Raw genomic sequence first — 13,098 nt, forward strand, 5'->3', positions numbered from 1 at the left:
CGCTATGAGTCAGGTCCGACTCGATGGCACATAACAACAAGAACAACAACAACAACATATGCAAATTTAAGTTGAAGTTGAAGAAAATTAAATCAAGTCCCTAAGAGCCAAAATATGACCTTGAATATATCTCTCCTGAGTTTAGAGACCATCTAAAGAATAGATTTGACACACTGAACACTAATGACCTAAAACCAGAGGAATTGTGGGATGACATCAAGAACATGCATTTGCTGACTTCACATAAATGAGATCAGTTGTCCTTTTGTGACTGATTCATGTCACTCAGCATAAGGTCTCAAGGTTCATTGGTGTTGTGACCTGCATTAGGACTTAGTGCTGAGTAACATTCCCTTGTATGTAGTACCACATTTTGTTTATCCATTTATCTGCTGTTGGCCATTTTTATTGTTTCCATCTTTGGGTATTGTGAATAATGCTGTACTGAACACTGGCAAACAGGTTTCTGTTAGTGGTCCTGCTTTCACTTCTTCTGGATATATACGTGAGCTCGGATGGTGTAGTGGTTAAAACATTTGGCTGCTAACTAAAAAGTTGGCAGTTCGAACCAGCTGCTTCATGGAAGAAAGATGAGTCAGTGTGCGTCGATAAAGATTTACAGCCTTGGAAATCCTATGGAGGCAGTTCTACTCTGTCCTATAGGGTAGCTATCAGTTGAATCCACTGGATGGCAATGTTGGTTTTTGGTGGATATATACATAGGATTGGGATTGCTGGGCATATCGTAGTTCTATCTTCAACTTTTTGAGAACTGCCAAATTGTTTTCCAGACTGGCTGCACCATTTTACATTCCCACCAGCAACAGCGTTCCTATTTGGACGGACATCCTTTATACTCCCCCTACTGGTGGTGGTGTGAAGGACATCTTTTAAAGTAAAGCACTGTATAAGTTATAAAGCATGGCTTATGTAACCCTAGAGTAAGCAGAGGGCTCCCAGTCACTTCTCTTCCCCGGCTGGATTTACCCTTTGGGGTTCCCTCCTTCCTCCCTCTCCCCCTTGGCATGAGCTGCAGCCTCCTCCCCAAGCCTAAGGTCTGCATGCTGGATGGGAGGACTTTAATTCGTGGGTGTCGTCACATCGCATTCTGAGTTGGAGCTGAATGCCCGCCTGGCCAGGGCGAGGATGGGAGAAGCCCCTGCGCAGCAGCCGCCCCGGAAGCCATCTGCGGGTCCCTGTCTCTGGGCCCCTGGCGCGCCCGCGGGACAGCCACCCCTCCTCTGCTGTTACCCTCGTCTTGGGCAGCGTTCCCAGACCCCTCCATCTGTTATCGCCTGCGGGGCGGCCGGGCACTGTCTGTGCACTCACCCTTCTTATCGTCACGGGGTGCTAGGCGCTGCCCTGTCTCGTGGCAGATGTGATGGATCCTGGATGTCACTTCTGCAAGGGCGGCCCGCTGAGCGCCACCGCACCCCCGTTCTTCGACCAACGAACCCGTCTGCAGAGGTTGGCCTGTGACCAACCTTTTAAAGTTGCCATCCCAATAGTTTTTTTTTTTTTTTGCACTTACAGTCAGAAAATATGGAAAATTCTTTATACCTGGTGTTTGGTGGGATTGCGTTTTGTATGTTGAGCTTCCTTTTTTTTTTTTTTAAAAAAAAAAAAAAAAAAACTTGTGGTAAAAATATACATAACAAACCCTTCGTCAATTCAACAATTTTGACGTTACAATCAGTGACACTGATTAAAGTCTTCACATTGTGCAATCACTCTCACCATCCTTTTCCAATTTATTCCAGCACCATTGACTTAAAATCAAAATCTATTGCCTTGGAGTCATTCTGACACATAGCAACCCTACTGGACAGGGTAGAACTGTGCCTTAGGGCTTCCTAGGCTGTCATCTTCACAGCAGCAGACTGCCACATCTTTCACACATGAATAGCTCATGGGTTTCAACCACTGATGTTTCCTTTAGCAGCCAAGTGCTTTAACCACTGTGCTACCAGGCCTCCTTATCAGTAGTAACTCCCCTTTTTTTCCCCTTCCTGGCAGGTCTGCTTAGTTTTATCAATGTGTCCCTGGAAATCATCTGAAAAGTGGGTTAATAAATCAGGAACAGTGTCAGTGGGAACTGTACTGGTTAATGGCTTGAAAGCAAAGAAATTATAGGTGCGACCAGTAACGTCCTGGGAAGGAAGGTTGGGCAATCTACTTCCATAGTGATACTGCCTTGGAAACCCAAGGAGGGGCTGCTATGAGTCGGATCCAACTCGATGGCCGTGAGTTTTAATAACATCCTAAATGTAAATGTAAGACTGTTTATAATTATATACAGAAAGGTTTTCAACAAGAATTATGACGTCCAGCCTCGCTATTAGGAAAGAGATCTCTCTCTCTCCTTCACACCTGTCAGAGCTTGGCCTCATCAAGGAAACTGGACATGGGTAGTATCATTTCTCCAGGAAAACACACAGCACTAGACAAGCCTGCGGTGGTGCCCTCTTTGAAGTTGAGAAGTCCCTGTTACAATGGCAAAACTCTCCCTACAATTTCTCAAGCTTCTTTGTAGGAAAAAGGATTTTGGTTCAGTTTATTATACCTAACAATTAAAAAAATTGAAAACATTTTCAGGGACTCTATCAATAAAAGTAATTAACCACTGATAGAACTCAAAAAACAAAAAACCTCATTGTCACCCAGTCTGATCTGACTCATAGTGACCCCTCCTTGGGTTTCTGAGGCAGTATCACTACGGAAGTAGATTGCCCAACTTTCCTTCCAAGGAGTGGCTGGTGGGTTTGAACAACCAGCCTTCTGATTAGCAGTCAAATACCTTACGCACTAACTAGTGATTTAAATTTGAGGTCACTTTTTATTACTTATAATATAAAATACTTACATTTAGGTACAATGTAATGTAGGAAAGATCTGTGGTACAAAACTAAATTTTTAGGAAGAGCTTTCTAAGTATCTGAGCTAAGTTCATATTCACACACCAAACTTCTTTAAATAGAGTACCAGAAATAGTTTCATTGCTTGTAGTGTTACGTAAGCTCCTAACTGACCATAAAAGGATGTCCTGTAATGTAAAGGAGAAGACAATCTATTGGACAATAAGAATTCTTTGAGTAAATCAACCTAAGTTTTGCAGGAAATATAAAATATAAAGTTTTGTAAGGAAATATAAAATCAGGAAGAGAAATATATTCCCTGATTTTAAATGTATAGTGTCTGTTATATTTAAAGATTTATTAAGAATATCCTGAACTTCAGGGTGAGGGCAGTTTATAAAATATTTTTATTTATACTGTTTACAAAATATTTACTGTCTTAAACAGTACAATTCTCTTTACAAGTATTTATTTCAGAAAAAAAATACTTTATTCAGTCAACACTTAAAGAATGAAAGAAAATGTTAATAGAAAAAAAAAATCTGACTGAAAAGAGACCTGAATCCCATCAGGACTGTTTGAAAGGGATGTTGTATTCATTGGTTTTATTGTAGGGCTCCTTGTACAAGAATGGTATGGTTGGTCCACTTACAGAGAGGTCACGAAAATCCAGGATATATTTAGAAATATTCTAAGTTCTTTTTCTTGTCTTCTTAAACTTAAGCTTTTTGTGTGTGTGTGTGCTGACTTTGTAGGGAAAAAATAGAAACACTCCTGTTAAAAAAAGTGTAAAATGAAGAGAGCATGATGCTAAAAGACATGCCTTAGAATTTGAAAAAATGGATTTGGGTACCGTGAATGTATTATGAATGCTTAACATCTATTAACTGTTAGTGACTACTCAGTGCCCACCAATGACTGGCCTAAAAATAGGGCTACTGGGATTACTGGTCAAATAGAGGCTCATGGAGCCCCTGAGACTATGGCCCCTGGGCCTGGAACTGGATTTACTTCTGTGGATTAGCTCTCAGCCAAACAGTAAGTAGAAAGACCTATAAGCAGAACACCTACCCCAGGGAGATGTACCCACCTAACCTAGGGAGATGCACCCCTTGGATCAATCAACTGTGAGACATCAGAAGGGCAGCATGCGTATGAAGGGAAAGGTGGACAGACAGGAATGCATAGATAAGAAGGGCACAGGGAGGGGTAGTCACAGGGAAGACATGCAAACTGATCTGCTTTGTAAATCTGCACCCTCATCACAATAAGAAATTAAAAAAAAAATATAGGGCTTTGGGAAAGTAATTGCACTGTATAAATTATATAGATTAAAAAAAATAAACCATGTACATATAATAGTTATAAACTCACTGCCATGGAGTCGATTCTGACTCACAGCAACCCCCACTGGGTTTCTGAGGTGGTAAATCTTTACAGAAGTACATTGCCACATCTTCCTTCCATGGAGCAGCTGGTGGGTTTGAACCATCAACCTTCTGATTAGCAAATGCCTTAGGCACCACACCACCAGAGCTCCTTAAAATAGAAATAGTATTTAAATTTTAAAATGGGCTTAGGGATTTTTAACACATTTCTATTAAAACCCAGAGAAATATCATTTCAGTGAAATTTCCAGGTAATAAACAGGTTAGAAAAAAAAAAAATCTGGAATCTTGCCAATAGGGTGAGTCTATTTCTATTATTCTATTAAGGCTTAAAAATGACTGGTTAGAGAGCAGTCTCACAGGTCCCTAAATCCATGAGGGAAGGGAGCTTGATGCCTCAGACGATATACCTTAAGAATCGCTGTCTTTCTTTCCTATTTTATGAACTGAGATCCATACCAAAATCTGAACCCACTGCCGCTGAGTTGACTTCAACTCTAAGATCGTTACTGAAGCCAACTGCCACATCTCCCTCACAGTGGTTAGTGGGTTCCAACTGCAGAGTTTGGCTTAACAGCCAAGCGCTTTAACCACGGCACCATCAGGGTTCCTTAATGAGATCAGTGTGCTGACCTGAAGAAACATCATACGCACTGTTTTATTGCAAAATTTCACTTCATTTCCTAAATAGGTGGTTTTTAAGTAGGTGAATCTAATTTTATGTTTAAAAAGAAATTTCTCCCGGTATGGTGAATTGCACAGTACTGGCATTTTCATGAATATACTGTGAAGAAAATACGTTTAAGAGTTCTTACCCGCATCTCCAAACTGGCTCAAAAATCAAATCGTTGTAGAACTCAGAGCATCGAGTAAGCATTCACATCCCTCCGGGAACTGTAACTCGTTAATCTGTGATAACCGCTATCGTGTTTTCTAAAACGAGAGAAGCTGGAGTTTTTTAAACTAGGATTCTCTGGCAGCACTTCTCACCCAGGAGAATAAAGTCACAATGTCCTAAATGGAAGGCATGCACTGTAGATCAATCAATTCCTCTCCTGCACGCCTAGAACGTACTACAGCGAAACCTGTGAGAGCCAGAACTCTAGGCGAATGCCTCATTTTTCCAGGTCTCTCAAATTTTCTGCCTTTGACAGGGTGCGGTCTTACAACACTTGTCTATCGTTCATTGTAGTGGAAAATATTTGAGTTTTTCTCTGACAGGTTCTGCACTTCTTGGGTTTTACAATAGTGAAGCAGCTGCTTAGGGAGCACTGAGAAAACAGCCATTTTCTGCAGAGCTCACTTCTCTCCCTTTCTCAGCATGGTTGAGAATGGCTGCACTGTCAGGTAGGAGAGTCAGCACTGTTCAAGCCCAGGAGATTGGTTGGTTTGTAGTACAGCAAGTAGTCACACGCTAACACATCATTGTGTTCCTTTTCCACATGGAGCTAATCTGAGAATGGGAGATAACTTTTTTCCATTAGACAGCTAGTGAACCACATTTCACAATATAAAACACAAAGTATGTTGTGGAATGTAGCCCCAAAGTAGCCATTAGGTAACTAAGGTAATTCATTTAAAAAAGGAACAAATTTTTAAAATACTGTAGAAAAGGTATGGTCTTTTGCTGAAAAAGGGCTCACTCACTCACTGCCATAGAGTCGCTTCTCTCATAGCAATCCCCATTGGGTTTCCAAGGCTGTAAATCTTTGTGTAAGCAGACTGTACCATCTTTCCCCTGCAGAGCGGCTGGTGGATTTCAATCACCAACATTTTGGTTAGCACCCAAATGCCTTAACCACTACACCACCAGAGCTAAAAAGGGCTTGCTATACAGTCCATAGACAAGGTTCCTGAATAATGCAAATGGTTTGTGCTCAACTGCTAACCTAAAGGTTGGCAATTCAAATGCATCCAGCTTCTCCATGGAAAAAAGGCCTGATGATGTGCTTCTGTAAAGATTACAGCCCCCAAATCCTATGGGGCTGTTCTACTATGTAACATGTGGGGCTGCCATGAGTTGGAATCCACTCAGTGGCAACAGGTTATAGTCAGTGGAAGTTGGAAGTGAAAGTGTAACTGAGATCAGACTCAACATTATCATCCATCGATTTTAAAATAATAATGATTAAGACATTACATATAGCTATGCAGTACAGAAGATTCTGCTATCTTCTAGACCAAAGACACATGGAAACAATTAGTCCAAGGGACTAGTGAACAATGCGGACCTCAGCCTATATGACCATGAGACAGGAAGAACTAGATGGTGCCCGGCTACCACTGTCAGCCACTCAAAAAGGCATCAGTATAGGAGATCCTGGATACAGTGGGAGAAAGATGTGGAACAAAACTCAGAATCATAAAAAAGACCTGGCTTACTGGTCTGAGATGGGTGAAACCCCTAAGACTATGGCCCCTAGTCATTCTTTGGGCCTGGAACTGAATTCACTCCCGTGGCTTCCAGCCAAACAATAGACAGACATATAGGGTGAACATTTACATCAAGTTAATACACTCCTTAGAACGATTAATCATGGGAGAACAGAAGGGCAGTATTTGCATAGGGAGACAGCTCAGGGGGCGGGAATGTACAGGAAAGAAGGACACAGGGAAGAGGTAGCTATAGGGAAGAAGTGGGAAGAGAGCTGTTACACTGTGGGGAATTGCAGTCAATGTCATGAAACAAAATGTGTATGAACTGCTGTACTGAAAATGAATTTGCTCTGTAAACGTTCACCCAAATCACAATTTAAAAAGAAGATTCTGCCATCTTCTAGCCACACCCACGCACATAAATAGCTTCCCTAACAGTCCATGCAAAATAAGCTCTACATCCTATCTCAGCGTGTGTGCTTAAATAGGAAGAAAAATGTAAGATATTTTTATTGATACTTTAAAAAGCAAACGGGCTGCCCACAAAGAATGGCTAGGAATCTTAACTGTTCTGTTTTATACTGTTTTAAAAAAAAGCAGCCTAGGTCATTGATTTGTCTGAAGAAACATTTTCTGGTGACAGTAGTTAGTTTTTAATTTCCCACTGAAAAACTTCCCAACTTCAAGTATTTGATATGCACTTAATTGTTTCCTGCTTATATATATAAAGTATATCTTCATAGTAATCAGCTGACTTGCAAAGTTGAAGAGTTTCTTTTCAAAGAAAGTTCAAATTCTTACTAGTGTGTAATTAGGACAAATTAGCATTCTCTTGATCGTTAGTCATCTTAACAGTATTAATCCTTTCATTTTTAACAGTACTGAGGAGCTCTGGTAGCATAGTGACTAAAGCACTTGACTGCTAACCAGAAGACTGGCGGTTCAAACCCACCAGCCACTCCTCGGAAGGAAGGTTGGGCAATCCTACTTCCATAGTGATGTTGTTGTTGTTGTTGTTGTTGTTGTGTACCGTCGAGTCACACCTGACTCATAGTGACCCCTCCTTGGGTTTCCGAGGCAGTATCACTACGGAAGTAGGATTGCCCAACCTTCCTTCCGAGGAGTGGCTGGTGGGTTTGAACCGCCAGCCTTCTGGTTAGCAGTCAAGTGCCTTAGCCACTATGCTACCAGAGCTCCCTCCGATACTGCCTCGGAAACCCAAGGTGGGGTCGTTATGAGTCGGGGCCGACTTGACGGCACATAACAACAACAACAACAAGCCTTTCATTCTTCCTGAAATATAGAAAATGGAAAAAATGGTCATACTTGTATAGTTCAGATCAAAACTCAAAATGCCATTTAAAAAATGAATACCCAAGGCATACCTGCCTTAGATACCTAGTGCTGCTATAATAGAAATACCACAAGTGGATGGTTTTAACAAACAAAAATTTATTTTCTCACAGTTCAGGAGGCTAGATGTCCAAATTCAGGGCGCTGGCTCTAGGGGAAGGCTTTCTCTCTGTCAGCTCTGGAGGAAGGTCCTTGTTTCTTCTGAGCTTCTGCACCTTGGGTGGTCTTCACGTGGCTTGGCATCTCTCTTCCTCCATCTCTGCTGCTTAATCTGCTCATTTCATAGCTCATCAGAGATTGACTCAAGACACACCCTACACTAATTCTGTCTCATCACCATAACAAAGACAACCCATTCCCAAATGGGATTATAACTACAGGCATAGAGATTAGGATTTACAACCCATGTTTCGTGGGGGGCGGGCATAATTCAAACCATAACATTTCACTCTTTAACCCCCCAAAACTCATGTCCTTGCCACATGCAAAACATATCCACCCCATCACATCATCCCAAAAGTCTTAAATCAACTCCAAGTCAAAAATCTCATCTTCTGAATCATCTAAATCAAATACAGGTGAGACTTCAGGCATATTCCATCCTGGGGCAAAATACTCTTCATCTGTGAACCTGTGAAATCTAGAGTACAAGTTATGTTTCTAAATGTAGAATGGTGGAACAGACACAAGGTAGATTTCCATTACAAATGGGAGAAACTAGAGGGCAAGAAGGGAAACGGGCACCAAGCAAGTCCAAAACCCAGCAGAACAAATTACGTTAGCTCTCAAGGCTTGAAAATAATTCTCTTTTCTCTGAGACCATATGGGCAATGGCCCTAGCCTCCAGACTCTGGGTTTTGGCCTTATTTTCTGGATTCTAGGTGGAGGATCCTCAGCTCTAGGCTACAGCTCTGCCTTCCAGGCCCACTGGGATGACAACTCTGAACCCTTGGCTTTGGGCAATCCCATTCTCCTAGTCCACCTGAGTGGCAACCACTCCCTCGGCCTTGCCAGCAGGCCCCATTCTGGTCCTTGGGCATGGCAGCTTCATCCCCCTAGCATATCAAGCAGCAGCCCCACACTCCAGAACTGAGTTGATGAAGATCCAACTCTCCGAAACCTAGGATGCTGTGGCCCCACCCTTTAAGATACAGGAGACTATGGCCCCACCCTACTTCCCATGCTCCTTCCAACAGTTCTGCTGATCTTCGAGCTGCTGCTCCAGGGATGGTCCTTTTCTTTTCTTGGAGGACAACAGATGTAGCTCCTTTGGCCTGTTTCCAACCTGCAAAATTCCACAAGGCAGATACCATTCTTTCCTTTTATTCTTTCTCTGCTCCATTCAAATTTCTGCTGTGGTAGCTGGTTAGATCCATCAGTTACAGGCTTAATCTCTTTAATAAAAGATTGTGTAGCCATGTTCTTGGTGAACATTCTGGGACATGTGTCCTTATTTTATACAACAGAATTTTCCAAATCTGTAAGTTCTGTTTTCATTTTTAAGTCCATCTCTTTCCTCTTACATTTCATTGTAAGCAGAAAGAAGAAACTATGAAACCCCTTTGAGATCCTGCTCAGAAATCTCATCGGCCAGATTATCCAAGTTTATCACTTATAAGTTCTATCTTCCAGCAAACATGTGAACATAATTCTTATAAGTTCTTTGCCACTGCATAAAAAGCACTGCCCTTCCTCCCCTATCCAATCACATTCATCATTTTCTTTTAAAGTCTCATCAGAAGCATATTTAATGTCCACATTTTCCGCAATATTCTGCTACTGATGCCATATGTATTCTCTAAGATGACAGAATCTTTCTCTGTAATTCTCCTCACTTCCTTCTGAGCTCTTGCCCAAGTTGCCTTTGATGTCCATAATTCTACCAACAGATTCTTTGAGGCAATCTAGGCTTTTACTATTGTTGTTGTTATGTGCCGTGGAGTCAGACCTGACTCATAGTGCCTCTTCCTTGGGTTTCTGAGGCGGTATCACTATGAAAGTAGATTGCCCAACCTTCCTTCTGAAGAGTGGCTGGTGGGTTTGAATCGCCAGCCTTCTGGTTAGCAGTCAAGTGCCAAAGGCACTATGCTACCAGAGCTTTTAATATTAGGCACCTGAAAATTATTCTAGCCTCTATCCAGTTTCAAAACTGCTTCCACATTTTAGTCATCTGTTAGAGCAGCACCGCACTCTTCCAATACAAAATTCTTAGTTAAATCTAGTGCTGCTATAAAAGAAATACAAGTGGATCACTTTAACAAAAAGAAATTTAGGAGGCTAGATGTCCAAACTCAGGGCACTGGCTCTAGGGGAAGGCTATCTCTCTGTTACCTCTGGAGGAAGGTCCTTGTCTCTTCTGAGCTTCTGCTCCTGGGTGATCTTCATGTGGCTTGGCTTCTATGTTCCCCTATCTCGGCTTGCTTAATCTGCTCCTTTTAAATCTTGTAAAACACTGACAAAAGATACACCCTATACTGATCCTGCCTATTATCATAACAAACACAGGCCATTTCCAAATGGGATCATAACTACAGGCACAGAGGTTAGTTAGGATTTACAATACATATTTTTGTGGGGGACAGAACTAATTCCTAACACTGCCTCATGTTTATCTCAATTTCCTCAGCTGTTTAAGATTATTTTGAGAGGAGCTGCAGTCCCACTTACTCTCACCAGAGACCTCGGCCTCTGGAGGGCGCCTGCTCATTGTCACTTGTCATGAAATGTGCAGTTTGATGTCCTTGGCTTCACATGCAATTTCAGAAACTCAGATGACATTAAGGGCCTAAAGGATCACATTGACTTGGCTTAAATCTTTTTTTAGTTCAGTTTGGCAAATGTCCCAAGTGAAATTCAACTCCAAGTTAAAAGTATCAGTAGAGATAGAGCTAAGTGCATCTGTGGACTTTCGGGTGCCCAGAGCTCTGGATAGCTTGGGAACAGAAAACCGAATTGCCCACAGCTGACGTGATTGCAGGCACCTGCCACTTTGCTGCACAGAACAACTACACACAGTGACATGGGAGCCCAGGGGCGGAGAACATTGGGCCCAGGTTTCTGGTGGTTGTGTTGCTGTGAATATGTTTAAAGGCCAAGGCTGGAAACCCACTTTGAACCCACCTCCCAGTCTCAGAAAACATGGATGTTATTCAACTATTACGAACAGGGTTAAGAACCACACATGTTGAAGTGAGGAACCTTGTCTCTTCTGTTCCATTGACTCCCTCACTTCTAGTCTCTCTCTACTTGCCGGTTTGAAGTGCACTTTGGCTTTGGTTTTGGTTTCTAGAACAGAGATTATTGTGAAGCTGTCTGGAGAGAACATGCTAGATGGCTAAGTCATCTGCTCTGGCCCTCCCGCTGCTAGACTTACTGGCCTTGCTGGCCCGGCCCGGGTCTCCAAGGAGCAGGGGAGGCGTGTGCATGTCCACTCTGGTGGTGCCTGCCTGTGCCTCCTCCTCAGGAGTCACTTCCAATTTGCTCTCTCCCAAGCTGCTGTTGCTCCCATTCACCAATAAGAGAGGTGCTTGACTCTTAGCTCTGCCGTCCAGTGGGAGCTGTGGAGTACTGCTCAGAGGAGAGGGGGCTGCAGGGGTAGGCACCGGTGGGCAGGGCTTCTTCCCTGAAGCCTGCTGCTCAGCTTCCTGGTTGGCCCAGTTCTGTTCTGTCATTAGCAGGTGGTGGCAGTTGTTGTAGTATCTGGTAGGGTGGTCTTTGCCATGTTCCTCAGACAGGGCTACCATTTTGAAATCTGTTGGTGGTGGAGGGGCCTCAGGATACCCTGTAGCCATTGTCTGTCCCAGGGAAGAGGCAGAGTGGGTGTAGTAAGGTGGAAATCCAATGGTGACAGCGGGTGGGGCGGATTGGGAAGGGAGGAAGAGTGGATTAATACCACTGGGCTTTGTAGCTACCATACTGGTTTCAGCAGCATGTGAGCTATAACGGTTGGTCATGCCCTGTTTGAGTTTTTTCCAGCCCAGATGGTAGATCTCCAACATATTGAGTAAGAGAGACACGCAGGCCACCACCAACATGAAGATGATGAAGATGGTCTTCTCAGTGGGTCTGGAAATGAAGCAGTCAACTGTGTTGGGACAGGGCCACCGGTCACAGCGGTAGAGAGGCTTCAGCTCAAAGCCATAGAGAAAGTACTGTCCAACAATGAACCCCACTTCAAACAGAGTCTTAAAGATGATATTGAAGACATAGGTGCGGAGCAGAGCACCTGCAATCCGGACTCTGCCCCGGTCATCCCGGATGGGTGGCTTCTCTTTCTTCCCTGTCCTATCAGGTGGCTCCTGGCCCCCTGCCCCAGACTGCAGGCTGTCTCTGCTCAGCACCTCCTCCTCACGTGCCTTCTTCTTCTCCTCCATGCGCACAATGTGCAGCACATGCCCCAGGTAGATAAGGGTGGGCGTCGAGACAAAGATGATCTGTAGCACCCAGAAGCGGATGTGGGAGATGGGGAAGGCTTGGTCATAGCAGACATTCTCGCAGCCTGGCTGCTGTGTGTTGCAAGTGAAGTCAGACTGCTCATCCCCCCAGACCTCCTCTGCAGCAGCTCCCAGCACCAGGATTCTGAAGATGAACAGCACTGTCAGCCAGACCTTGCCAACGACTGTAGAATGCTCTTGTGCATTCTCTAGCAGTCTTCCCAGGAAGCTCCAGTCACCCATTGCTCCAGACTCCTAGCCTGTAATGAGAACATGGCTTGTTAATAAACAGGTACAAACAGATAAGCTGCAGAACCTAACCAGAGCGCCACATCATTGTTTACCAACCCAGATTACTGGGTGGCATGAATGGTTTGTGGAGCGTCAGAGGCGCAGTAGATAAGGCATTTGGCAGCTAACCAGGTCAGTGGTTCAAACACACCAGCCACTCTGTGAAAGGAAGATAGGGTGATCTACTTCCATGAAGATTTACAGCCTCTGAAACCCAATGGTGCTTGCTATGAGTTGGAATTGACTCCATGGCAATGAATTTGGTTTGGTTTTGGAACAACCTAAAGGTTGGTGCTTAGGACCCAGCAGCACTGCAGAATAAAAGCCTGGAAATCTTCTTCCATGAAGATTACAGCCAAGAAAACTCAATGGAGCATTTCTACTCTGTAACATATGGGGTTA

The 13,098-nt window shown here is 43.4% G+C and overlaps 1 protein-coding gene across 1 annotated transcript; it reads right to left on the reverse strand.

The window, feature by feature from the left end:
* Positions 1-11,298: 11,298 nt before the first annotated feature.
* GJA3 (gap junction protein alpha 3) lies at positions 11,299-12,648 on the reverse strand. Its single transcript, XM_007942500.1, has one exon. The coding sequence runs from the start codon at positions 12,646-12,648 to the stop codon at positions 11,299-11,301; it is 1,350 nt and encodes a 449-aa protein (XP_007940691.1).
* Positions 12,649-13,098: the final 450 nt, after the last annotated feature.

Source organism: Orycteropus afer, unplaced genomic scaffold (assembly GCF_000298275.1).
Source record: "Orycteropus afer afer isolate SDZICR_OR568_19922 unplaced genomic scaffold, OryAfe1.0 scaffold00092, whole genome shotgun sequence".
Classification (NCBI taxonomy): Eukaryota; Metazoa; Chordata; class Mammalia; order Tubulidentata; family Orycteropodidae; genus Orycteropus; species Orycteropus afer.